We start from the raw sequence: 27,600 nt of genomic DNA, 5'->3' as shown, positions 1-27,600 counted from the left end.
AATTCCAGCCTCCTGTGTTCAGGCCCATGTACTTTTCACTACTTACAGCTCCCTCCATAAAAACTGGAAGCTGCTTCATCATCAGATACCTTTAGTGGTACTAGATTTTCATCCTGCTGCTCTCCATCTTGAAGAGAGTATTTACTATCTCTATATTTTCCCTATTTAAAAGCATGCAAATGTTCACTAAATAATGCTAACTTTAATTACCCCCCCCCCTTGTTCCAGATTTTCTATCCTAGCAAGGATGGTACAAAAATTCCAATGTTCATTGTGCATAAAAAGGGCATCAAGCTGGACGGCTCTCACCCTGCTTTCTTATACGGCTATGGTGGCTTCAATATATCCATCACCCCCAACTATAGGTAAGTGGTGAACATTCCTGGAACTTCTGTATAGAGTTGGTAGCAAGAAACTGGAAAAATGGTCACTAAATCGAGTTTTTCTAATACAGTTCTTGTTTTTATGGAAGGGCAGGATTATGTGTTAATTGTGTGCAGTTCTGGTCAGACATTTCGTCCCAAGCTATTTTTTGTCTTCAGAAGTCTCTTCAGAGGGAATGTTTTAGGCAGTGATTCTATTTTTCTGCATCAGTCTTAGACTATCTTAGATTTTAGCCATCAATATATTTTCATTATACACTATTCATGCATTTTAAACTGTTTCTGTGATTATGTTTCTGTGATTATTTGTCACATCACTTATAATCAGAGAAATGTGTAGTCATAGTATAAAACTGAATTTGTCCTGAGCATATTTAATGAAAAAAGGAGTTCCCCCATCAGCTTTCGAGCCAACACCTCATATGAGATCTGACTCACAAATTCATCCAGGATCTTTCCTATCGGGAAGAGATTTGTGACCTGGTGGCTAGTAGGACATATCTTGAGAGGAGACTGAGCCAGCTGTCCCAAATTTAAATACAAGGAAACTGTCGGTTTGCGCGTTTGCTATTAGCAGAGAGCTCTGTTGATCATTTAGGATTTAATAAAGTATGAAACACGGTTCTGGCCCCTGAGTGGTTTATAGCCAAATTGGGAACTTGCCTTAAGAGTGATTATATCTTTTGTTATTCAGAAACTGTAAGCTTGTATTATGTAGAGCAATGTTTTCAGAAGCTCTGTAAGGTGTTATGAGTACTTTAAAACTAGTTGGCAGAGGGCCTCCCCCGGTGGCACAGCGGTTGAGCGCTGGGTTGCGAAGCTGCCTGCAGCCTCTGCAGCGCCGGTTCGATCCCCGGCTGCTCCCCGGCCACTGGAGGAGGGTCCCGGCTCAGCGGCTGAGCTCTGGGTTGCGAAGCTGCCCGCAGTCTCTGCAGCGCCGGTTTGATTCCCGGCTGCTCCCCGGCCACTGGAGGAGGGGAGCACTGGGTTGCGAAGCTGCCTGCAGCCTCTGTGGCGCCGGTTTGATCCCCGGCCACCAGAGGAGGGTCCCACATGGCGCGCAGACCTCTCCTGCCGCCCACTGCTCCCCTCAGCAGTGTACTTCGGTCCTTCTGCCTGCTCTGCTCCCCGCTCTGGTGAATTCTCTCACCCTCTCGCTTCTGACTGTACCCAGTGCTTGTATAAACAAACAAAACATGCCTCTATAAAAAAGAAAAAAATAGAGGAACTTTCCTTAAAAAAAAAAAAGTGAACAAATGACGGAATACCCATTTGGCCAGCAAGGTATGGCTGTGTGGTCTGGTATACCCACCCCAACTGTCCTATCCTCTTGTCCCTCAGTATTCAGGAAATTGACACTCAGACCAGCTTAGAGCCTCAGGTTGCAGAGGCCCACAGTTTCTCCAATAAAAAGAATGATAAAGTTCTCAGAAATAATCCCCAAAGCAAAATTAATTTTAACAAATATCAATAGAAAAATTTAAATGTCACTCAACACTTTTAGGGTAGAATAGAGGAAAAGAAAAACAAAATCCAAATTTCCCAAAGGACTTAATTTTTTCCTATAAGTTTGTGCTATAGTTATTCCTGGAGAACATTGCCCAGAGCACCCCATTCTTATTTTCTGGTCTTTGTCATTTATCTGCTTCTTTACCTCTCTCTCACTCTATGTAGTTTAGCATCTGATTTTCTGGAAAACCCGTTTAAAATCCATGTTCCAGAAAAAGCCTTTTTCCCAACTGCAGTAATTTGGGGTCATTGTTGTGTGTTTGTCCAAGCCCAGTACCCTGGGGCCTGTCCCATGGTTGGCAGTATTTCGTGAAGATATTTAGCTGGCACTGTAATTTGTGTGTTCCTGCTTTGCATAGAGCAATATTCACCAATATGGAAAAATGAGATATAAATTTTCATGAGCTTTCAGTATATGATTCCTGCCATTAAATATTAATCAGAAGTTACATATTTTTCGCTTTAATCAAGTGACAAAAATTGAGCTCTTGCTTACATAGTATATACGTGGAGTCTTACGCAGGACACTTTGTTGTTGTTTGAGATGGAGATAACGTAATACTTACTAAGCAGTGAAAGGAAGGTTAATCATTTTTACTGTTTCTCAGCGTCTCCAGACTTATTTTTGTGAGACACCTGGGCGGGGTGCTTGCAGTGGCCAATATCAGAGGCGGCGGCGAATACGGAGAGATGTGGCATAAAGGTAAGGTCTTCGCTCACTGCAGAAACACACAGCACTCAGGGCTGTGTGTGAATGAGCTGAGAGGGATAGAAACAGAAGGGCATTTGGTGAAATGAAATATAAGCATCTTTTCCATCTTTGTCACTATCATGACGGAGTCTCAGGGCACTGTCTCCTGCTAGCCTGGCTTCTACTGTTTAATTGGCTAGCTGGAAATGAACTTCAAAACAAGTCCTTTTCTCTTAAAAGAGTGATCTAAAATAGAGCTTTCCTTTTGTTTCTCATTTTCCCAGCACTGCTAAGAAGTCGCAACCTCCTAGTCTTGCTGCCTGACTTTCCCACAGGCAGGTTTTATATGCAAGAATTTGGTCCTTTTCTGGTTTTAATGATATTGTTTCCATGCTCTGGCCTCTTGACGCATGTCTTCTGGTTGATTGAGGATAGTGTTCTGTACTCAGCATCATTCCTAAGAGTCTCACAATATTTTTAAAGAATAATAATCTGAACTCCATCTTTTTTTTCTTTATATATGGAGCTCACCCCCTCTCCCCAGGCTTCTGTGTCTCTGGAATTCACAGGCTAACCTATAGTGAAAAGAAGGCGCCCTTCACTTGCCTTATTCCTGGGGAAGGAGAGTATAGGAACGGTCCTCACTCCCCCCAGCTCTAAGCTGCTACCTCTTGCATCATCAGCAACTTTTAAGGGAAGGCTGTCGGGGTCAGTCAGCTGCACAGAAGAGGGGTCTTCTCCCACAGTAAGAACAGGAGACCCCTCTTCAGATCTGGGATTTAATTTGTGCTTCTCCATCTTCCCCAGCCTGAGATCAAAGGTTGTGGTTTTCTGTATCACACGAAATCATGAAGATGAGGCTAGCTCTGTAAAGAAATTTATAAATACCCCTATGTCAGGTTACAGGAAAAGCCCAGATGTGGGCTTGAGCTTCACCCCAAGGATTTAAGCTATTTAAGCATCTTAGCAAGAGTGAGTATTCCTAACCAATTCATAGGCCCCCATCCTAACTGCCACCATCAGGTGAACTGCTGCCAGGTGTCAACCTGAGGACTGTGTCATCGTCTCTGTATTTGAAGTGGCACAGAATTCATTAGTTTATTTTGCATTAAAATCATACTATGATACTATATTGGATATTGATGTTAAAAGATGACTGATAGGATAAAACGTCTCCATATAAGGTATTTACACCCCTTGACTCACCTGGCTTCCTAGTGTTGTGGTGTCCTCACTTACTCCTCCCTCACAGACGCCTGATCTGTGATCCTCTCAGAGAACCTTGGCTCTTTCCTTGAAACCGCCTCAGTCATCAGTGGCTCACTATGCTCTGATAGGAAAGAGTCCCTAGTCCTAGTTGACCCTCCTTTTCTCATCTCTCAGTTAGAACCATTTGTCCAAAAATCTTGGGGACAGTGCAGATTGGAGCTTGACTCAGGCTAGTGTTGACTGTTTAGACTGAGAAATAAACTTTCTCCAAATTTAGACAGTTTAAGGACCCAAGGTGGACCTTGAGCCTCACATGTACATCACTGATAAATCTAAATTCCATTTTGTTAATTGAGTATAAAATGTAATCCTCTTAAAAATACAGTCATGTACCCAAAAGGATATTATTGCTGGGAACTAAGTAATCCTAGCTGTTCTAATTCACTGGTAATTTCTTAATAACATTTGTTTTGATATGAAAAATCCTTTAGTCACACTGCTTCATCTTTAATTGAATTTCTGTAAAAGTGGCTAATCTCAACTGTCTAATTAGGCCCATGTCTGCTTTTAGTTCATTTCATAGGCAGTTATCTCAGGCATCAGTGCCTTTGAAGACATGCCTTTGACTTTTGGCCTTTATTTCTAGACATTCTTAGACCCTGCATTGTCCCTCTCTAATTTGATTTTATACATCGGAATGGCTTCCAGATGAGTCTCTAAAGAGATGTTCTTCATTCAAGATTAGAGAAACCTTAACAGGCTTCTCCCAAGCAGCACCACCTCCCCATCTAATTCCTACTCACATTCGTAAATAACTAACTTAGGACAAAATTAGAGACTTACTTCCTGTCATCACTTAGCCATTTCAGGCTCCCACAAAGAGAAGGATGCACAGGCAGCCCCCGTTGCCGTGTGTGAAGCTCAGGACTGAACACTGCACCATGCCTTTCTGCATTTCTAAGTTCAGCTTCTCCAAAATATTCTGATAACATGTGCTTTCATTCTGGTGCTTCTGTTACGTAACAGATCACATCTTTCTTTGCGGTCCTATACCTTTTAAATTCTAGAAATTTTTAGAAAAATACACACCTACCACATAGATTGGCTATCGTGGTATTGACTATGGATTTCCATACTATGTAAAGAAATTTAAATTGAGTCCTTTTTTTGTAATGGTGACTAGGTTAAACTTACTTTTTCAGTGTTTTGTGTTATTAACTTACCTTTCACCTTGGCACCTTATAGGTGGGATCTTGGCCAACAAACAAAATTGCTTTGATGATTTTCAGCGTGCTGCTGAGTATCTTATCAAGGAAGGTTACACGTCTCCCAAGAGGCTGACTATTAACGGAGGTTCAAATGGAGGCCTTTTAGTGGGTAAGAACTGGATTTTAGTTATTGTACTCACTAGTTAACGCTTTTGGGGTATTCAGATACACTGTCTACAGACAGATTTGCTTTGGGCTCATGGACGGAAGCAGTGGTACAAAGAAAGCCCATTTGTATTCCGGCATCTGAAAAAATGACAAAATATAGGGAAATTTTTCCAATGGAGATAAAATATTTGTCCAAAATAAATTTATTTAAACTTAGGGTTTTGAGGTTGATAAAAATTCTTAAATTCCAAATACTAATATATACCAAATTTGATCCATTTGTCCAACAAATAGCAACAAAAAGGGCTTGGCACTTTTCCAGGTACTGGGCCTATCCTAAAGAACCTGCCTTCTCAGAGTTTTTGTTCTAGTCAGAGGTGGCAGATGATAAAACCATAGACCCTCAGGCCAGTGTGGACTGTTTTGATTTTGAGCCAACTGAATATGAAATGGAAGAACAAGTTTGGGCTTTAATAGGAACAGGCATTTGAAAACACCATCTGATTTTAATATCAGAAGAATTATATTGTAATTTACTGATTCCTCTGAGAACTCCATTTTATATTCAGAGATTTAAATTCAAGAATTGGTTTATGCCTGTTGACAAACTAGGTCCCTTAAGGAATCTGCTAAGGTGTCTTAGTACAGATGCCTGCTCTCCCATTTATGAAAGAATTGGGATCGCCTCGAGTAGGGCACAGGATTCAGTATTAGGAGTAAGCACTAAAATAATTGGAGTTGGAACTGTTTTTTTGCCAGAAGCAAAAAAGTCCACATCCCTGGACTGTCCCCTAATCATACCAGCTTTGTGGTCCCTTCCTCCCAGAGCCCCCCCAGCTGTCTTAACCAGGTCAGGTATCTGACCTATCTCACTGTACTGACATCACCACACTGTATTTTAATTGTTTGTTCAGTTCTTCCACTTCCCCACTAAAATATCCATTGGCTCGTCCTTAGGCCCAAAGTCAGGCACCAGTTATCCAAAAAAAAAAAAATTATGCCAAGAAGAGAAATTTCAAAATACAGCGTTGCTAATATTGGTTAAATTGCTGAACTAGGCTTTAGGTCCTGTTCTAGCTTCGGCTATATGAACTTTTTCTACTAGAAACAATTCTGACACCAAAGGAATAGAGATTTTTTTTATCCACATCATCCAACTTTCCAAACACCAACTGGGTGTCCTACAATTCAGTTCACTTCTTACACTACCTGAGTTTGTGCAGACGTCACAGGGCAAGGGCTGTCCCTACTTCAGACTCCAGGGCACGTCCCAGGGTTCCTGCATGTATAAACTGGAGGCTTCCAGGTCCCCCTCCTTAGGTCTGATAATTTGTTAGAACTCAGGAACACTTCTGCACTTACCTGTTTTTCATAAAAGATACAACTGGGGAACAGTCAGCTGGGAGAGACGCATGGTTGAGGTACGGGGTGGGAGGGTGCTTACAGAACTCCCGCTCTAACTGGACACAGTGCCTTGCTGTGTCTCCAGACCCCACTGTTTAGAGGGTGTTATGGAAGTTATATCATGCAGTTAATCAGTTTAGCAGTAGATACTAATGATTCCCTTTCCAGCCCCTCTCCCCTCCCTAGAAGTTAGGGATGGGTCTGAAATTCCCACCCCTCTAATCATATGGTGGTTTCCTCTGGCAACAAACCCCCAGTGAAGCTCTCTAGAGGACCACCAAGCAACACATTAATAGAATGAACAGATATGGTTGAAAGGGGATGGTTGTGAAAGACAATGCTCTTACCCTTATTACTCAGGAACTTCCGAGGGCTTTCGGAGATCTGTGCCAGGAACCAGTGACAAAACCCAAAATATTCTAGATGTTTACGAGTGTTACTCAGGATATTTCCGTCACAGTCCTGAACAAGTTCCTTACCTCCTATCATTAAACCAGTGGGGATGGGACTAGGCGGACACACCAGCCCCTGAGCTTTTCTACTAACGCCCTCCATCGATATTCCTTTGGAGAGTAAATCTCTATTACTGATGAGACAATCCCCCCGCTCAGATATATCAGAAGGAAGGAAAAAGGCTTATGGACAATTGAGTTGGTGAGTTGATGGCTTCTTCCTCTGCTCTAAGAAAGAAAGGCAGCCAGGGTTTGGAAAGAACTTAAATACTGTATTGATGTTTAATGAAGGACTTGATCTTTTCTTTTCGCGGTTTCTTAGCTGCTTGTGCAAATCAGCGCCCTGACCTCTTTGGTTGTGTGATTGCCCAAGTTGGAGTAATGGACATGCTGAAGTTCCATAAATACACTATCGGTCATGCCTGGACCACCGATTATGGGTGCTCAGACAGCAAACAGCACTTTGACTGGCTTATTAAGTAAGTTTTTGATTCATGTTGATGTATATATGTTAATGATTTGAAATAACATGAATACAGTCAAAAGGATGACTGTTTCCTTCAGTGTTTCGTATCTGCATGTACAGTGGACCCTTGAACAACATGGGTTTGATCTGCAAGGGCTCACTTATATGCAGATTTCTTTTCAATAAACACAAATTTGGCCATGATGTTATTGATAACATTTTCTAGCCTCTAACATAAACTGTAGAGTAACACTGCATACTTTGTAATCAACTATTATCGGTAAGGCTTCCCAGTCAACAGCAACCTGTGAGTAATTGTGGGAAGTCAGCACCCCTAGACTCTCACCCCTGCATTGTTCAAGGGTCAACTCAAATTTGCTGCAAAGGTAGGAAAAAGAGCTGGAAATACCTGTCTTTCTTGTTTTAATCTGTTCTTTAACAACAAACTACACCTATATGGTAGGTCCCCAAAGTCCTTGTCCCCTTGTTATTCAAATAGTAATTTAGACACTGCTATGTACAGGGACTTTACAAAGGAAATGCAAGTTACTAATCTTCAAAATAAGGACATCACCCTGGATTCTCCCAGTGCATCCAATCTTATGACCCCAACGTGAGCTCTTCAAGGCAGAGCACTTTCTCTGGTGGTAGAGGAAGAGGGCCTCTAGAACCTTAAGAATAAACTCCAGCCAAAGAAATGGGGACCTTAGCCCTACAGCTCCTACAACATATGAAACTTACCAGAATTTCTCAAAAGCCCAGCCAGCTGAGCCAACCCAGACTTGTGACTACAGAACTGTGAGTTAGAAGTTTGTTTTAAGCTGCCGGATTTATAGTATATTTCTTACTGCACCAATCAAAAACTAACATAGGTACAGTGACACCTGTTTATATCAGTATACATAGGACTTCTTTTTCTAAATAAGGAAACAAATACTAAAGCATAATTGAAAATGAAACTTATTTTGTACTCTCAGTATAGCAAATATATTTGAAACTATAGATGCATTATTGCAATATTGTACAACTTTCCTTTAAATCCGCAATACCACCTTTGGTGATAACTGAGACGTGGCAAGCATTTAGGTTCTCAAAACTTCAAGTTTCATTCTTGGTTGTTCACTCTCTTTACTTTCATCATTAGGGATTTTTAGATTCTATGTGCAGTATTTAGGAATGGCTTCTTGGGAAACCACGGAAGTCTGTTTCCCCTATCCTAGTCTTTTCAGCCAACTTTCATTTCTAGCTCTCCACTTAAAAATTAAGTGAAAGTTCATAGACTGTACTTTTTAATTGAATACTTTTCAAATAAGAAATTTAGTTTGGGGAGATTTATTTTGAAAGCTATACTTTTAAATATACAAATATCCTCATTGATACTACTAATAAAAGCTGTTAACACAAGGGAAAAATACCCTTGGGGATAAACCCCATTTAAATTCATTTGGAAACAATGGAGTTCATTGAGAGCAACAAAATATGGAGCTCAGTATTTCTAAAATTCATTTGAAAGAAAAGTAAAATTCTATTTTTTTTTTTTTTTCAAAATGTGATATTCCTACTTCAAACCCGCACTCACAGGCCTGTATTTTCCTCTCACCTGCAGCTGCTAAATGAGCAGAGGTCAGGCTTGCCCAGGCCTTACAGGTTGCTGCTCAAACCTGTGTGCCCCCAAAAGAGCAGGACTTCTAGGTTTGAGAATTGCTGAGACAAAGCATAACAGAAGCTTGTTTAATATCAACCCTTCTCTCTAGGCAAGAGTCCTTCCAAAAATACTCTAAAATGAGAAAACAGATCCATAGCTACCCCCATCTTATATATTAGGAGACCAGGCTACAGAATGTGTTAGCTTTTTTTTTTTTTTGGGGGGGGGGACCCTCGCCAGTGGCCGGGGATCGAACTGGCGCTGCAGAGGCTGCGGGCAGCCTTGCAACCCAGCGCTCAACCGCTGCACCACCAGGGGAGGCCCAGAATGTGTTAGCTTTGACTTGTTACCTAAGCAGAATCTTCACTGTTTATAAAAAGTTAACCATATCCATTAATACTGAACCCTTTGAAAAACCTGATACCTTATATTGGATAAAATTAAAGGAAAAAATACCATTACTTCTGATACTTGACTGTCATCAACACTATTTAATTCGACTATACTTCAGTTCCTAAAACCCTTTTTGTTAACATTCCTGGAAGCTTACCTTGTACCTCAGAAGGTGCCTCCACTGACTCACTCTCCATTGGCCAAGGGCAGTTTCTTTCTACAGGAGGTCAGCAGCCCATGCCAGCTTCCCTGGTTCAGACGAAGGAACACATGTCCTCTCTGGGCCTAGTCTCCTAAGAATACAAAGCTGAGCCTGGGGGAAAAAAAAAAGTTTTATGTATATTAAAGGGACACTGTGGATCCCAAGTTCTTCAACAACTGCAAACTTATACCTATGATACCCACAACCCCTGGTTTTAAAAGACAGTCAGTTCACTTGGCAGAGTGAAAAAAAAATGACTATAAAAACATGGACATTTCTACTTAAGAGAGTAAGTTTGTATGGAGTTGGGCTCATTCCAACCTGGGTTTCCTTCTTGCACATTCTTCCAAAGCAGGTGCCAAGTAAATGACACAGCTCCCAGAACCCGAGACTATTCAATGCAGTTGTGGTCACTGGAGGCCTAGTTAACAGCAGTCCTCATGACATCAGCTGGTAAACAGCATGGGTCACTGCACCCACCAGCCCTCCTTGATCATCCGAGTGCTTTCTAGTGTCACAAAAGCATTTCTGCCTTTCAGATACTCTCCATTGCATAACGTGAAGTTGCCGGAGGCAGATGACATCCAGTACCCATCCATGCTGCTCCTCACCGCTGACCACGATGACCGCGTGGTCCCGCTTCACTCCCTGAAGTTCATTGCCACCCTCCAGTACATTGTGGGTCGCAGCCGGAAGCAGAGCAACCCCCTGCTCATCCATGTGGACACCAAGGCGGGCCACGGGGCTGGGAAGCCAACAGCCAAAGTGATAGAAGAAGTCTCGGATATGTTTGCGTTCATAGCGAGGTGCCTGAACATCGACTGGATTCCGTAAATGGAATTTCCCACTCCCTCCTGACAGCCGCAGAAGACGTCAAGGGCTTTCACACCATTAAAACCGAGAAACCACTGGGCATAACGCTTCCCCACATGAACACTATTCCTGCCCTTACAGACTGCAGTTAAACAGAACTGCCGCAGGGATTTTATCTTTTTTAGGCTTCTCCTTTTTAGCAAGCCCTTGGTGTTTTTTCCATCCTATGCGGGCACATGAAACAGGCATGTTTGGGTAAATAGCTAAATGGCAGCCAACACATTGTGAATATTAGATTGCTGAATTAAGAGTCGTAGTCGGGCATATTCATATATAGCACTTTGGTGAAATTTGCTTCTATAACCACAGTCAATATATCTTTAAATAAACCTGAGACCTGTTCTCATGATAAAGACTTCTTTGCAACAATAATAAATATTATTTAAGAATGGGAGGCTTCATTTCTGGTTCCTTTATGTTAAGGGGCCACTCCAGAAGTGCAGGTGTTCTGGAGCTCGTCACTTTTCTCCGGGAATAAGCAGGTCACCTTGCCACACAACTTGGGTCCTAAGCAGAGAATGTCAACCTAGACAGAAGCCCAATGGAGCCTCTCCCGCACCTTTGTCTACGGTGGTGAAACTATTAGAGCTCACTGTCACACCTATGAACCACTCAGTCAAGTGATTCTGACCTCTGCTCTTTTTGTTTGATGCCTCCTTGTAAAAATCAGAAATTTCAGATAATTCACCTATTGTCTCAATTTTTTACTTCCAAACTTATCTAACAATCAGCTGTTTTCCCCCATAGACCACTTTCCTGGAAATAAAAGGTCATACTCTAAAAAGAAAAAATAGTTTGGGTTCTGGTCACACCCCCCACCCTTGAGTCATTGTGCATATCATTCCTAGAACATCTGTCCATAAAATACTTTTTCCACAAAAAAATTTTAAGGCATTTGTTTTAACATCTCATGACATACAGTCCCTTTTGGGCACCAGTTTGGAAAATGCTGATTTGAACAGAAAAGTTTCTTCTTTGCCTTACTTCATACAACATACTTTCATATCTGTTGAAGCACCTTAAAAAATTATTTCATTATTCCAACAGTTTGTGCCTTTCCAAGTGATCTGTTTTCCAGATCACACCCACTGGTGCTTTTTGTTAATACTCTCGCTCAACCGCAAATTGTGACCCAATGTTAGACACACTATTTTCTACCAGCATACCAACTTGCCAAGTGCAGCTGAAAGGTGACTACGTGGTTTGGCTTTTCTCTCTATAATTGTGTTTTCTATAATTGTGTTTTCCATTAGCATTTGTTTAACTAGGCAGCTGTCCTTGAGCCTGAGATTCATTATAAACCCCTGAAGGAAAAATGTGCCACCAGCTAGCAGTACAGGGACTGACCCCATCACCGTCTATCCAGAGAGATATTAACACTAACTGCTGCATAACTGCTCACCAGCACAGCAGGGAAAAAAAATGCATTTGCACAGATAAACCACAGGCTGTCTTTTTCTAGACTAGCTGGATCATTGTACCCACTCAATTTAGAGCATTTTCAAATAGAACCTAGCCATACTTTCCCATGAGGTTGTCTGCTTAACAGCATAAAGTAAAACTGTAGAGTGCAGGGTCTCAACTTCAGGAAAAATCAGTCAGGCCTGGATTTAAATCACAACTCTTCATCTAGTAATTAGTGACTATGAGGAATACATTAATACATTTACAAGTACCCAGATTGTAAGTGGCCTCCAACTGTGAGTTCTCTTTCCCAAGCTAATTTTCATATCTAGATTTGAGCCTGATAACTAACCCCACAAACTAAAGATAGCTTTTTAAACCTTTAACATTGGAAGACTAGAGGTTAGTTTCCTCCCCAGAGCTCAGCAGTGTTCCCTGCAATATGCAACTCTCCTAAGTGTCTTGTACTCTGCCCCTCTGTTCTGTCTTACATTGTTGGTCTATGGTGTTTCTTTTAGGAACCCTGCATATGTTGCACAAATGGTTTCACTACCTCATCATGGGGCCCTTTACAACACAGCATTTGCTTGCTTAGTAAGATAAAGTCACACTAATGAATTTTAATGAATGCACACCTGGAAAATTGTAAAACTTTGCAATTAGTCATGTTTCCTAACATTCCCACTAAAGCCTAGGCAATTATTCAGTAACGGTGCTACTAATTTGAAAAGTTCATTTTCAAATAAGTGTTGCCACTCTCCAGCTTCTAGAGCAGCCACACAGCTAATGCCCAGAAGGATTACAAAAACACAAAAAATGAGTTATGGACAGGCTGGAAAGCTGTGAGAAGGGCTGAGAAGACAAAAGCAGAAGTCGGACTGTGCGGCGGTGGTCAGCTGAATGGCACAGGGCTGAGTACAGTGAATCAAGAGCATTCAGCCATACTCTGCATTCCTGCACAGGGCATGTGGGGGGGGGAGTTCTGCCCTTATGAAGTTGATACCCCAGGGGGGAGGAGACAGATGAAGTTATGGCGCTGAGTCTTTATCATGTGCCAGTGTTCTGCACACAGGAGTAATGAACACATTTGTCCTCCAGTAACATAAGCCATTTGCTACCCTTAAGCCCTACTTGGCAAAGGTCCAAGGCTTCCCAGCCAGAAAGTGGGCAGGTAGGGCAGTAACCCTGACAGCTGAATTCCTGGAGACTGCACTATTACCCACTAATCTTGTAACACAATACAGGGTTCTGTTTCAAAACGGTTAAAGGGTTCTGAACTCCTCATCCCACAGACACACCAAATCTAGTTACATACAGAACAATATCCTCTGAAACAAACCCAAAACCCGCTGAGTGACTCAAACACATGAACTAGAAAAAAACCCACATTGAAATGGGTAGGAGAGGCTGAGATAATTTCACCATGAACCCCATTTTCAGCACAACCACTCACAATAAGAACCACAAAGCAAAAAACCTATAGCAGACTTGAGAGAAAAAAATAGAAAGGAATGTAAGCATACCATTACAAATCAGAGGAAGACAAAAAAAGGAACAAAGCAATTACAAAGCCACTAGAAAACAATTAAAATGGCAATAAGGACATACCTACTACTTTAAATGCACAAAAAGTATCCAATCAAAAGACACAGTAACTAAATGGACTTAAAAAAAAAAAAAAAGACCCATCTATGTGTGCCTGTGGTGAATGTTAGCTGGACTTACTGTGATCATATCACAATATATACAAATACCAAATCATGTATATTTGAAACTAATGTTATATAATTATATCTCAATGTTTTAATGTTTAAAAAACACCCACTTCTATGCTACAAAAGACTCAAAACAAGTGTAAAGATACAGAGTGAAAGGATGGATAATCACGCAAATAGAAATCAAGCAAAAGCTGGTTTATCAGCTATATCAGACAGAAGTAACTAAGACAAAGACAAAAAGTCATTTTAAAAAAGAATCCAAAGAGGATATGACTTTTATAAATATTTATACATCTACTAATGAAGCATACACACGGCAAATATTAATAGACTTAAGGGGAGACATAGTAACAAATAATATATCAGGGGGCTTTAATACCCCACTTTCATCAATGGATAGATCATTCAGATAGAAAATCAATAAGAAAATATTCATCTTTAATGACATATTATGCCAGATGGGCCTAATAGATACAAACAAAACATTCCATCCAAAATCAATAGAATATAAATTCTTCTAAAGTGCATATGGGATATTCTCCAGGATACATCATGTTAGGCCACAAATCTACATTTTGCAAAAATAAGCTAGAAATAACAAAATATGTGAAGATTAAATAACATGTTACAAAATAACAAATGGGCTAAAAAAATTAAAAATTGGAAATATCTTCAGACAAATGACAATGCAACAAACAAAACATATGAGATGACACACAAGTGGTTCTAACAGTGACAGTGTACTAAGGAAATGAGTAATCTCAACCTAATTTTGCATTTCAGGGAAATATAAGAATAGATGAAGGCCAGACTTAGGAGAAGGAAGAAAACACACATTAGCACAGAAATAAATGAAAAAGACTATAAAAAGACAACAGAAAAGATGAAACAAACAATCAATTCTTTGTTTGACAAACCTTTTAGTAAACTCATCAAGAAAAAAATGAGAAGACTCATAAATAAAATCAGAAATGAAAGGACAGATATTGCAACTGATACCATTTATATACAAAGGATCATCAGGGACTATTAAGAATAATTATACACCAACAAATTGGATGATGTAGAGGAGGTGATAAATTCCTAGAAATATAAAACCTACAAAAGCTGAATCATAAAGAGAGTCTGCTCAGACGACTAATAGACTAAATCAAACATATAACAACAAATCAAAGTCAGGGCCAGACAGCTTCACTGGTGAATTCAATCAAATATTTAAGACAGAATTAAGAGAACTCTTTCTCAAATCTTCAAAACATTACAAGAGGTCAGAACAATTCCAGATGCATTTGATGAGACCAGTATTACCTTAATGTCAAAACCACACAAGGACACAAGAAAAAAAAAAAATAGCAATATCCCTTACAAATATAGATGCAAAAATTCTCAACAAAATATGAGCAAACTGAATTCAATAATGCATGAAAAAAGTCATACACCTTGGTCAAGTGGGACTCACTCCAGAGTTGCAAGAATGATTCAATGGCCACAGTTCAATGTGATATATTACATTAACAATGGAAGATAAAATCCATGATCATCTCCTATATTGTGTATAGAAACCCCAAAGATTTCATCAAAAAAAGCTCTCAAAATAAATCAGTAAAATTGCAAGATACAAAATCAACATAAAATTTGTCTTATATCTAATATAAATAACAAACCACCAGAAAGAGAAAATGAGAAAATAATCCTATTTACAATTGTACTTAAAAAAAAAAAAAAAAAAAAAAAAAAAAAAAAACTTAGGAATAAATTTAACCAAGAATGTGAAAGACCTGTACACTGAAAACTAAAAGACCTTGATGAAAGAAATTGAAGACACAAATAGAGATATTTCATGAGCATGGATTACAGAATTAATATATCTAAAAGTCTATACTACACAATGCAACCTATACATTCAATGCATCCCTACAAAAATGCAGTGTTTACAGAAGTACAACAAAAAAAGTTCCAAAATTAATATGGAACCACAAAGACCCCAAATAACCAAAGCAATCTTGAGAAGAAAAAATCAAAAATAGAGTGAGGCATTATATCCCCCGATTTCAAACTCTATTACAAAGTTATACTAATCAAAACAGTACTGTACTGGCAAACAGAGCAATGGAAGAGAATAGAGACCCCCCCATACCCCCAACAAATATAGATGCAATTTGGTCATATGTGGTCAATTAACTAATGACAAAGGAATCAAAAATATACAATGGGGAAAAGACAGTCTCTTCAATAAATGATGTTGGGCCAAATACTACCAAGATGCTCATAGACATGTTTCATGCCTCACTCCCAAGACTAACAACAAACAATTACCCAGAAGAACACTATTGAGAAAATTCTACAACTCATTGTGAGGTTGAAGCAATCCCTGCACCTCAGAGACCAACACAGACTACACTGAAGGGATATCAAGGAGATTCATGCATTAATGTGACAGAATATGGGTGGAGAGAAATGTGCAGAGGTGTCGGTGGAGTGTGAGGGGGGTGGTATGGAGGATAATAATAGCATGGTTACCAGCCCAGACAGGGGTCAAGAAGGGTAGAATAGGGACACTGTGGAGGACCAAGTTATTGATCCAGGTGAAGTCCAAAATGGTAGAACTTGGATTCTCCACATGGGCCAGGACCCTTGGAAGGAAGACTGCAGGCAATGTGCTCTGGCCTATATTCCCACTCCCCACCCCATGGGATCTATACTGACAATGAATAGACTCCCAAGTCTCAGATCTGGGACCCCAGAGAGGAAGGTTAACAATGGTGCCACAAACATGAACCAGGATACCCCCAACATGTTCATGAAGGTGGCTGGCATATTATATGCCCCTCACCCACCCTTGCTGACATAGCAACTGCTAACACAGGTCTAAATATCATGGAAGTCAGGTAAAACTCAAAAGAAAAAATAAAGCCATAGCACCACCTGTTGGAACAGGTAACAATTAGCAGCTCAGATCTAAGTTGCTAATTCAGATTTTTTTTTAAGTCAGGGAAATTTAAAGTAGCAGGATTGGTAGACAAAATATATATATCACATATATGAAAACAATATGGAAAAATGAAACCTCAAGGCAATATGATATCACAAGAAAAGAACAACATCTCTCCAGAAACCTATTGCAAAGATATAGAAGATTACATCTCCCTACTGGATAGAGCACTCATATTCAGCTGTCAGTAATGGGCATCCCAGAAGGTATAGAGAGATAAGGCAACAGAAAGCTTAAAGAAATAGAGGAACACTTCCCAAACCTAGGGTAGGAACTAAACATACAAGTCTGTGAAGCTAAAAACACCAAGATATCTAAATGCAAAGAGACCTATATCAAGACATATCATAATGAAACTATCCAGAGTTTAAGACAAAGAAGTAATATTAAAATTCTTAGGAGAAAAAGGTTCGTGTCTTATCAAAGTATTCCTATCAGGCTTACCTCAAACTTCTCAACAGAAGCCATGCAAGCAGAGAGAGACTAGAATATCTTTAAAATACTCAAAAAAAAAAAAAAAAAAAACACCTTCTAAACATTATATCCTGCAAGATTCTTTCAGATATGGAGATTTAAAGGCATTTCTAGTAAAAGAGAAGCTGAAGGAGTTCATAAACACTAGCTCTCCCCTACAAGAAATGTTGAAAGTTTTCCCACTGTAAATTGAAAAGAAAATAAATACACACACACACAACACACAAATGGAACAAGAAAATAAACAGAACCAGAAAACTAAAGACAAAATGGTAGTAGCAAACCCTTACATCAATCACATTAAATGTAAATGGATTGAACTCACCAATCAAAATACACAGAGTGATTGCTTGGGTCAGAAAACAAATTGACTTTCTCTTGTCTCAAGGAGACCCATCAGAGCTTTAAAAATAAATCTAGGGCCTCCCTGGTGGTGCCGCAGGCGGTTGAGTGCCACGCTGTGAAACTGTCCACAGCATCCGCAGCACCGATTCATTCCCTGCCGGCCTCAGAGCAACCCACATGGCAAGCAGACCTCTCCTGTCTCGCCTACTGCTCCCCTCAGCAGTGTATTTCGTCAGTCTGCCTGTTCTATTCCCCGATCTGTCTCTGGTGAATCCTCTCACCCTCCCTCACCTCTGGCCAGTACCCCAATTCTTTTATAAATACATAAATCTTAAAAAAAAATCTAAAAACAGACAATTGGCAGCAACATAATAGTGTTGCTTTTCATCAATGAACAGATAAACCAGATGAAAATCAAACAAGGAAATAGCCTTAGATGAGAATTAGAACCGATGGGCGTAACAGACATTTATAGGGCACTGTTCCCCATAAAAGTCAAGTACAAATTCTTCTCAAATACACATGGAACATCTTAAGGTCAGACCACATTTTGGATCGCAAAACAAGTGTCAATAAGTTCATTAAGACTGAAATTATGCCAGATATCTTCTTGGATAACAATGGCATCAAACTAGAAAACGAACACATAAAGAAAGAAGGATAAACCTGTAATCTGTGGAGACTGAAAAACATACTATTCAATGACTATGGGTTTAATGAGGGAATCAAAGGAGAATTTTAAAAAAAGAACTAGAAGCCTGGAGAGAAAAGGAAATGAAAAACATAAGTAAATAGAATCTATGGGATATAACAAAAGCACTACTTAGAGGTAAGTATATAGCAATACAGGTCTACATTAAGAAACAAGAAAGTTCTCGATCTAACAGTACACATTAAGGAATAAAACCAAAAATCTGGTTCTTTGAAACAATAAAAATAGATAAGTTCTGGCAAGACTCACTGAGAAGAAAAGGGAGATAATAAACAGAATCAGAAACACAAGAGGCAATGTTACCATAGAAATCTCAGAAATACAGAGGATCATAATAGACTACCATGAATATCTTTATGCCAACAATTTGGATAACCTAGAAGAAATGGACAAATTCTTTGAAGCCTATGAGGCTAAATAAAAAAAAAAAAAAAGAAAACATGGGCCTTCCCCGGCAGCACAGCGGGTTGAGCGCAGTGCTGTGAAGCTGTCTGCAGTCTCTGCAGTGAGGGTTCGATCCCAGTCGGCGGGTGAGAATCCCACATGGTGCGCAGACCTCTCCTGTCTCGCCCGCTGCTCCCCTCAGCAGTGTATTTCGGTCTTCTGCCTATTCTGCTCCCTGCTCTGTCTCTAGTGAATCCTCTCACCCTCCTGCACCTCTGGCCTGTACCCCAGCTCTTGTATAAAAATAAATAAATCTTTAAAAGAAAACAGAAAACATAACCATGCCAATAATAAGAAAGAAATCAAAACAATAAAAATTGTCAAAAAACAAAAGCCCAGGACAGGACAGTTCTACCAAAGATTCAAAGACTAACATTTCTCCAAAACTTTGAATGATGGAATGCTTCCAAACACATTTTATGAGCCACCAGCATTACTCTGATAGCAAAGCTGACAAGGAGAGTGCACGTGCGTGTGCGCGCACGCGCGCACACACACACACGCCCACATGGATAAATATTTCTGATGAATTTAAAAGCAAAAATCTTCAGTAAAATCTTAGCAACCTGAATTTCACAATTAAAAGAATCATACATCACGAACAGGTTAGATATATTCTAAGGATGCAATAATGGTTCAATGTCCACAAATCAATATCACTCAGGACATCAACAAAAGGAAGGATGAAAATCATATGATCAACTCATTTGATATGGAGAAAGCATTTGACAAGATTTAACATCCATTAATGACATTTAAAAAACTCCAAAAAATGAGGAAAGAACACACCTCAACAAAATAAAAGTCATATATGATAAACCCATAGCTAACTTCACACATAATAGTAAAAAGCTGAAGGCTTTCCTCTACTGCTATTCAACATAGTACTGGAAGCTCTACCTCAAACATATAGAAAAATCCAAACCAGGAAAAAAGTAAAACTACTATTTGCAGATGACATACTTGGAAAACCTTAAAGACTCCACGAAAAAACTATCAAAAACAGGGCCTCCCATAGTGGCGCAGCAGTTGAGCGCTGGGCTGCGAGGCTGCCAGCAGCCTCTGCAGCACCGGTTCATTCCCCAGCCACCAGCGAGGGTCCCACAAAAAAAAAAATAAAAAATAAAATAAAATAAAATAAAAACAATCAAAGTGAAGCAGTGGGCTACAAAATCAATACACCAAAATTGGTTGCGTGTAAACAACATACTAGAAGAGAAAGAAATTAAGAAACCAATCCAATTTACATCAAAAGGAATCAAATACCTAGGAATAAATTTAATAAAGGAAGTGAAAGATCTGTATAACAAAAAACTGTAACACAATGTTAAAAAAAATAGATAACTTCAGAGAGGGGGTGGCAGCACTAAGATGGCAACCTGGGTCATTCTTGACTTTGTGCCTCCTCACAAGAAAAAAAAGAGCTATCTATTCAAGAGTGAAACATTACTAAGAGACTCCTAGAACCGAGGAGAGTCTGACAGCCCCTCCACCTCAGGAACCAAAATAGACTATATAAGAGTGGGTCCCAGGAAAGCTCAGGCCTGCCTGCAAGGCTGTTGGAAGCCAGAGACCCTGTACCACCTTCTGTAACTTGTAAAGGCAGAGGGAGGGCTCTGCAAACAAAGAGAATTTGGAATCACCATGATTAAAAAACATAAAGAAGACAAAAAGGACAAGAATGATATAAGAAATATAATTAATGAACTGAACAATGGAATTGAGTAAGAAGGAAATGCAGGATACGAAAAGATTAATGGAGGAGCTAAAGAACTCTGGGAGAAGTAACGGAAATAGAATTGATGAAATGGAAGAACGAATCAGTACTCTCATAGATATAAAAAGAACCAAAAAAAAGAAAGAAAGAAATACAAAGGATAATAAACATTTCAAGACCTATCTGACACCATTAGGAAAGGAAATATGAGAGTTATAGGAAACCCAGAAGGTGAGGAGAGAGACAAAGGAACCAAAAAACTATTCAAGGAGATTATTGAAACAAACTTCCCAAGCATGATGAAGGAGATGAAAATAGACATACAGGAAGCTAGAAGAACACCAAATTACCACAATGAAAAGAAAACAGCAAGACATATAATAGTAAAGCTTCCAAGAGTCCAAGACAAGGAAAATATAATGAAGCTGACAAGGGGGAAGAAAGAGAACATACAAAGGATAACCAATCAGATTGACATCAGACTTCTCCAAAGAAACAGTCAGGCAAGAAGAGAATGGAATGACATATTTAACAAACTCCAAGTCAATAAATGCCAACCAGGAATACTTTACCCGGCAAAGCTCTCCTTCCTCTATGAAGGAAAAATAAGGACCTTCTCAGATAAACAGAATCTCCAGAAATTCATTACTACTAAACCCCCACTCCAAAAAAAATATTACAAGGATCCCTAAAGTTAAAACCAACAGAAGACTGAATAGAAAGAACAAAATAAGGTAAGGAACAGAATCACCAAAAGACAAACAAAATGGCAATATAGATGTCAATGTATTGATATTAACCTCACATGTAAATGGGCTAAACACATCAAGAAAAAGACACAGAGTAGCAGGCTGGATTGAAAAACAAAATCCAACCATCTGCTGTCTCCAGGAAACACATTTAACCACAAAAAATAATCATATACTGAAAGTAAAGGTTGGAAACAATCCTACAAGCAAAAGGACCAAAAAAGGCAGGAACAGCTATACTTACATCAGATAAAATAGTCTTCCAACTAAAAAAGGTAAAAAGAGATATAGATGGTCATTATGATTAAGGGGACAATATAGCAGGAAGATATAACACTCATCAACATACACTCACCAAATGAAGTTGTACCAAAAATATCAGGCAATTATTATTATCTCTGAAAACAGACATTAGAGAAAATACATCCATAGTAGGAGACTTCAACACCCCACTCACCAACGGACAGATCAAGGAGACAAAAAATAAACAAGGACACTAAAGCCCTAAATAAAGACCTAGACCTCATGGGCTTAATAGACATCTATAGGACACTGCACCCAAAAAAATCTGAGTACACATTTTTCTCAAGTGCTCATGGATCATTCTCCAGGATTGATCATGTATTGGGCCACAAGAAAAACATCAACAAATACATTAAGATCAAAATCATACCAACTATCTTCTCTGATCATAGAGATATCAAACTAGAAATAAACCAGGAACAGAAAGCAAGGAACGCTACTACTTCATGGAAATTGAAACCCACATTACTGGAAGACAATTGAATTAACGAGATCAAAGAAGAAATTTAAAAATACTGTGAGATGAACAACACTGAGGACACAACTTTCCACAATGTATAGGACACAGCAAAAACCCATGAGATCTAGATCTATATTTAGGGTTCTAGTGTCCTTGTTTATTTTTTGTCTCATTGATCTGTCCATTGGTGCAAAAGCAGCGATAACAGGAAAGTATATAGCAATTACAGGCTCGCAGCAAGAAACAAGAAAGAAATCAAAGAAACAACTTAATTTTCCCATCTCAAGGAACTAGAAAAAGAATAACAAAAAAAAAAAAACCCCTCAAAAGCCAGTAGAAGAAAGGAAATAAAAATCAAAGCAGAAATAAATGAAATAGAAATTAAAAAAAAATACAAAGTTCAACAAAACCAAAAGTTGGCTCTCAGAAAAAATAAAATAGACAAACCCCTATCTAGGCTGACAAAGAAAAATGGGAAAAAACACAAATAGGATCATAAATGAAAGGAGAAATTACAACAGACTCAGCAGAAATCAAAAGAATAATCAGATTACTATGAACATTTATATGCAAACAAGTGCAACAATCTAGAAGAGATGGACAAATTCCTAGAATGATATAATCATTCAAAGCTAGATAAAGAAGAAATAGAATACCTAAACAGACCAATTACAAGCAGTGAAATTGAAACAGTAGCCAAAACCCTACCCCAAAACAAAAGCCCAGGACCAGAAGGCTTCACAAATGAATTCTACCAAATGTTTAGTAATGAACTAGTGCTTATCCTACACAAACTCTTTCAAAAAAATTGAGAAAAAAGGAACACTGCCAAATATGTTTTATGAAGCCAACATTACACTAATACCCAAACTAAACAAAGACAACACACAAAAAAGAAAACTATAGGCCAATCTCCCTAATGAACATAGATGTAAAATCCTCAATAAAATCCTAGCCAACAGTGGGATTTATTCCAGGGGCACCAGGATGGTTCAACATCCAAAAATCAATTACTGTAATCCAACACATCAACAAAAAGAAAAATAAAAACCATATGATCATATCAATAGATGCTGAGAAAGCATTTGACAAAGTTCAATATCTATATCTGATGAAGGCCCTCAAAATTCTCAGGATAGAAGGAACATACCTTAAGATAATAATAGTCATATACAACAAACCTAGAGCCAATATTATTCTCAATGGAAAGGATAAATTACATATACATGCTGTCACAAGTAGCAAGATTTCATATTTTTTAGGACCTTCTGGTCCTGGGCTTTTGTTTTGGGGTAGGGTTTTGGCTACTGTTTCAATTTCACTGATTGTAATTGGTCTGTTTAGGTATTCTATTTCTTCTTTATCTAGCTTTGAATGATTATATCATTCTAGGAATTTGTAATAAGTAGTAATCCATTATGTGTGCATATGTATATTCAATTGTAGATTCAATATAATCTTTTCAATCCACTTAACTGTCTTTGGGCACTTAAGTTGGCTTAGGCTGGGCACTTGGCCATAGTAGACAGTGCTGCAGTAAATACAGGAGTGTACATATCCTTTGGAAATAGATTGATATAATCATTTTCCTGATCTTAAAAGAAAGGCTTTCAGCTTTTCAGCTTTTAGAATGATATAATCATTCAAAGCTAGATAAAGAAGAAATAGAACACCTAAGCAGACCAATTACAAGCAGTGAAATTGAAACAGTAACCAAAACCCTGCCCCAAAACAAAAGCCTTGGACCAGAAGGCTTCACAAATGAATGAAAGCTGAAAGCCTTTCTTTTAAGATCAGGTACAAGACAAGGATGTCCACTCTGGCCACTGCTTTTCAATATAATACTGGAAGTCCTAGTCAGAGCAGTAAGAGAAAAACATACAAGGAATCCAAATAAGAAAGAAGTAAAGCTATCACTGTTTGCAGATGATGTGATAATATACATAGGCAACCCTAAAAACGCCACAGAAAAACTGAAATAAACCATTTTGGTAAAATAGCAGAATGCAAAATCAACACACAAAAAAACAGTAGCCTCCTATATGCAAACAATCTGAAGAAGAAATTAAACTACCCCATTTATAATTGAAATCAAATACCTGGTAATAAATATAACAAAGGAGGTGAATGACCTATACAAAGAAAATTATAAAACATTGTTAAAAAAAAATAGAAGACACTAAGAAATGAAAAGATATCCCTTGCTAATAGGATTACATCATACTAAAAAGCTTCTGCACTACAAAAAACCTACCAATAAGACAAAAAGATGTCTTACTGGGAGAAAAATACTGGGTATCATATATCTGACAAGAGGCTAATATTCAAGACCTAAAAGAATTCAGACTGCTCAACAAAAAGAAAAATAAACCAATTAAAAAATGGGCACAAGAGCTAAATAGATACTTCTCCAAAGAAAGTATACAGATGACCAACAGGCATCTGAAAATGTGTTCATCATCACTTGTCATCAGGGAAATGAAAATCAAAACCACAATGAGATACTACCTAACACCTGTGAGACTAGCCCACATCAAAAAGACCAGAAACAGTAAGTGTTGGCAAGGATGTGGAGAAAAGGGAACTCTTGGACACTGGTGGTAGGCATTTAGACTGGTTCAGTCTCTTATAAAAAACAAAAGAGATTTTTCAAAATATTAAAAACATATCCAGCAATCCCACTCATAGGTATCTACTCAAAGAATGCAAAATCTAATTCCAAAGGATATGTGCACTCCTATGTTTACTGCAGCACTATCTACTATGGCCAAGTGCCCAACCTAAGCCAATTTAAGTGCCCAAAGACAGTTAAATGGATTGAAAAGATGATACATTTATATTTACATATATATATCTACAATTGAATATACATATACGCACACGTAATGGATTACTACTTAGCTATTAAAACATATGAAATAAAAAAAAACATGAAATCTTGCCACTTGTGACAGCATGTATAGAACTGGAGTTTATTCAACTAAGTGAAGTACAAAGGAGAAAGACAAATACTGAATGATTTCACTAATGTATGAAATGCAGAGAAACAAAACAAAGGAACAGACAAACCCAAGAAATTTGTTTGTAGAACTGAGGACACCAGAGGGAGAGGGTGGAGTCATGGGCCAAACGGAGGAAGGTGCATAATAAGACTAGAGAATTATGGGTGCTTCAGTTGTAGGTGTGATATGGTAACATCTGAAGAGCCGTGAATCTGTGCACCTTTGAATCATATAGAGTTGTAAAACAACATTATCTCAATAAATACATAAATAATATTAAAAAAAAGCCCAATTACATTCTACTTGCAAGAGTCTCACTGAAGTTATGAAGACAAATATAGACTTAAAGTGAGGGGATGGACTCCCAAAAGCAATACACAGATTCAACGTTATTCCAATAAAAATCACAATGACAGTCTTCAAAGAAATAGAACAAATACTGATGAAATTCATATGGAACCACAAAAAAACACGAATAGCCAAAGCCCTACTGATGAAAACAAATGAGAAAGGAGGTATCACACTTTCAAACTTCAAGCTATACTACAAAGCCATAATAATTAAAACAGTTTGGTACTGGAACAAAAACAGACACTCAGACCAATGGAACCAAATAGAAAGCCCAGAAATAAAGCCATACTTATGAACAACTAATCTTTGACAAAGGAGCAAAGAATATGCAATGGAACACAGACAGTTTGTTCAGTAAATGGTGCTGGGAAAACTGGACCTGCACATGCAAAAAAAATGAAACTAGATCACCACCTCTCACCGTGCACAAAAATCAACTCAAAATGGATAAAAGAACTGGACATAAGACCTGAAACCATAAAATATATAGAAGAAAATACAGGTAAAACACTACAAGACATACATCTCAGAAACAATTTAAAGACTCATCACCCAAAGCAGTGATAGTGAAGGCAAAGATAAACACCTGGGATTACATCAAACTGAAAAGCTTCTGTACAGCCAAAGAGACATTAACCAAAACAGAGAGACACCCTACTAATTGGGAAAAATTCTTTGCACTCCATTCAACTGATAATGGACTGATCACAAAGATGCACAAAGAACTCACATGGCTCAACAAAAACAAAATAAACAACCCAGTCAAGAAATGGACAGAAGAACTCAAAAGTCATTTCTCCAAAGAGGAAATGCAAATGGCCAATAGGCATATGAAAAAAATATTCAACATCCCTTATAATCAGGGAAATGAAAATCAAAACCACATTGAGATACCACCTTACACCAGTAAGAATGGCACATATCAAAAAAACAAGCAACAACAAATGTTGGCAAGCATGTGGTGAAAAAGGAACATTGCTGGTGGGAGTGCAAACTGGTCAACCACTATGGAAAGCTGTCTGGAGGTTCCTCAGTCTACTAAAAATGGAGCTACCATACGATCCGGCAATTCCACTCCTAGGGATCTACCCAAAGGATACAAAAACAGTGATTCAAAAGAGCACCTGTACACCTATGTTTTTTGCAGCACTATTTACAATAGGTAAAACCTGGAAACAACCCAAATGCACAAAAATAGATGACTGGATCAAGAAGACGTGGTATATATACACAATGGAATATTATTCATCAATGAAAAAAGATAAACTCATGCCATTCACAGCAACGTGGATGGAGCCAGAAGGAATTATGCTCAGTGAAATAAGCCAGAAGGAGAAAGAAAAACATCAGATGGATTCACTTATAGCAGGAATATAGGGGAGCCAAATAAGACATCAGTGTAAAAAAAAAAAAAAAAGTAACAGTACAAAACACAACAAAGCAAAAACAGACAATTATAAACCAGAGACATACTGCAGGGAAAGGAGAGGGAGAGGGGTGGGAGGGAGGAACAAGGGGACTGTGGTGATGGTGCACGGGTGCCTTGGGGAAGGAAATTCTATGGGGACTCAATCTGAGATGATGGGGGAAGGCAAAAATAAAAAATAGGAAAAAAAAGTGAAGGGATGGAAAATGGTTCTCCAAAACAATGGTAAATTTTAAAAGGAATCAATCACTATATTTATACCAGATTTAGATTAGAAATCTAAATTTAGATTGGAAAATAGATTTCAATCCAAAAAAAGGGAATAAGTGACAAAATAGGCATTATATAATAAGGAATAAATATAAAAGGCCAACATAACAGTTACTGATATACATGCACCCATTGTAGGAGCACCAAATATATAAAGCAAATATTAAAAGGTGCAAAGGGATATATTGACAGCAACACAATAGTAGCAGAGGACTCTGACATCCCACTTATGGGGATGGACAAATCATCCAGCAGAAAATCAACAGTGAAATAATACTCTTAAATGACATATTAAATGAGACAAATTTAGACATTTACAGTGTTCCAGCCCAAAACAATCTACATATTCCTTTCTAGCACTCATCGAACAGCCTCAAGGTTAGATTTCAGACTTGTGTCATATGTATGTTGGGACACAAATCTCAATGATTTCATGTATATTGAAATCATTTTATGCTTTCTTTTAGATGATAATACTATGAAACTGGAAATCAACCAAAAGAGAAAAACCACAAACTTGTGGAAAATAAACAGGCTACTGAACAACTTTTCAATCAACAAGATTATCAAAAGTGAGATAAAAAAATACCTGAAGACAAAAAATAAAAATATAACTCATATCCTACAGGA

At 38.5% G+C, this 27,600-nt stretch overlaps 1 protein-coding gene and 1 long non-coding RNA gene across 7 annotated transcripts in view; one reads left to right on the top strand and one right to left on the bottom strand.

Moving 5' to 3' along the window:
• Positions 1–10,994, top strand: part of PREP (prolyl endopeptidase) — a 292,365-nt gene extending 281,371 nt beyond the window's left edge. For all 3 annotated transcript variants that reach the window (XM_054699063.1, XM_054699064.1, XM_037520159.2), the window contains 5 exons: positions 229–365; positions 2,501–2,595; positions 5,038–5,169; positions 7,347–7,503; positions 10,270–10,994. In XM_054699063.1, the coding sequence (XP_054555038.1) occupies positions 229–365; positions 2,501–2,595; positions 5,038–5,169; positions 7,347–7,503; positions 10,270–10,564 (816 nt within the window). In that variant the 3' untranslated portion in view covers positions 10,565–10,994. The remainder of the gene's footprint in view (positions 1–228; positions 366–2,500; positions 2,596–5,037; positions 5,170–7,346; positions 7,504–10,269) is intronic.
• Positions 2,324–27,600, bottom strand: part of LOC119252736 (uncharacterized) — a 111,499-nt gene continuing 86,222 nt past the window's right edge. For 2 of the 4 annotated variants that reach the window (XR_008553305.1, XR_005126906.2), the window contains 3 exons: positions 9,686–9,841; positions 5,201–5,306; positions 2,847–3,449 (listed from right to left, as the gene is read on the bottom strand). This is a non-coding gene — a long non-coding RNA (uncharacterized LOC119252736). Of the gene's footprint in view, positions 2,652–2,846; positions 3,450–5,015; positions 5,307–9,685; positions 9,842–27,600 lie in introns of those variants that run through there. The other 2 variants (XR_008553307.1, XR_008553306.1) reach the window with 2 other exon arrangements.

The sequence above is a fragment of the Talpa occidentalis genome, unplaced genomic scaffold, assembly GCF_014898055.3.
Source record: "Talpa occidentalis isolate TD23 unplaced genomic scaffold, MPIMG_talOcc4v2.1 talOcc4.2, whole genome shotgun sequence".
Taxonomy (NCBI): Eukaryota; Metazoa; Chordata; class Mammalia; order Eulipotyphla; family Talpidae; genus Talpa; species Talpa occidentalis.
The sequence above is the reverse complement of the archived record's forward strand: the minus strand, read 5'-3'. Positions and strand labels throughout refer to the sequence as shown.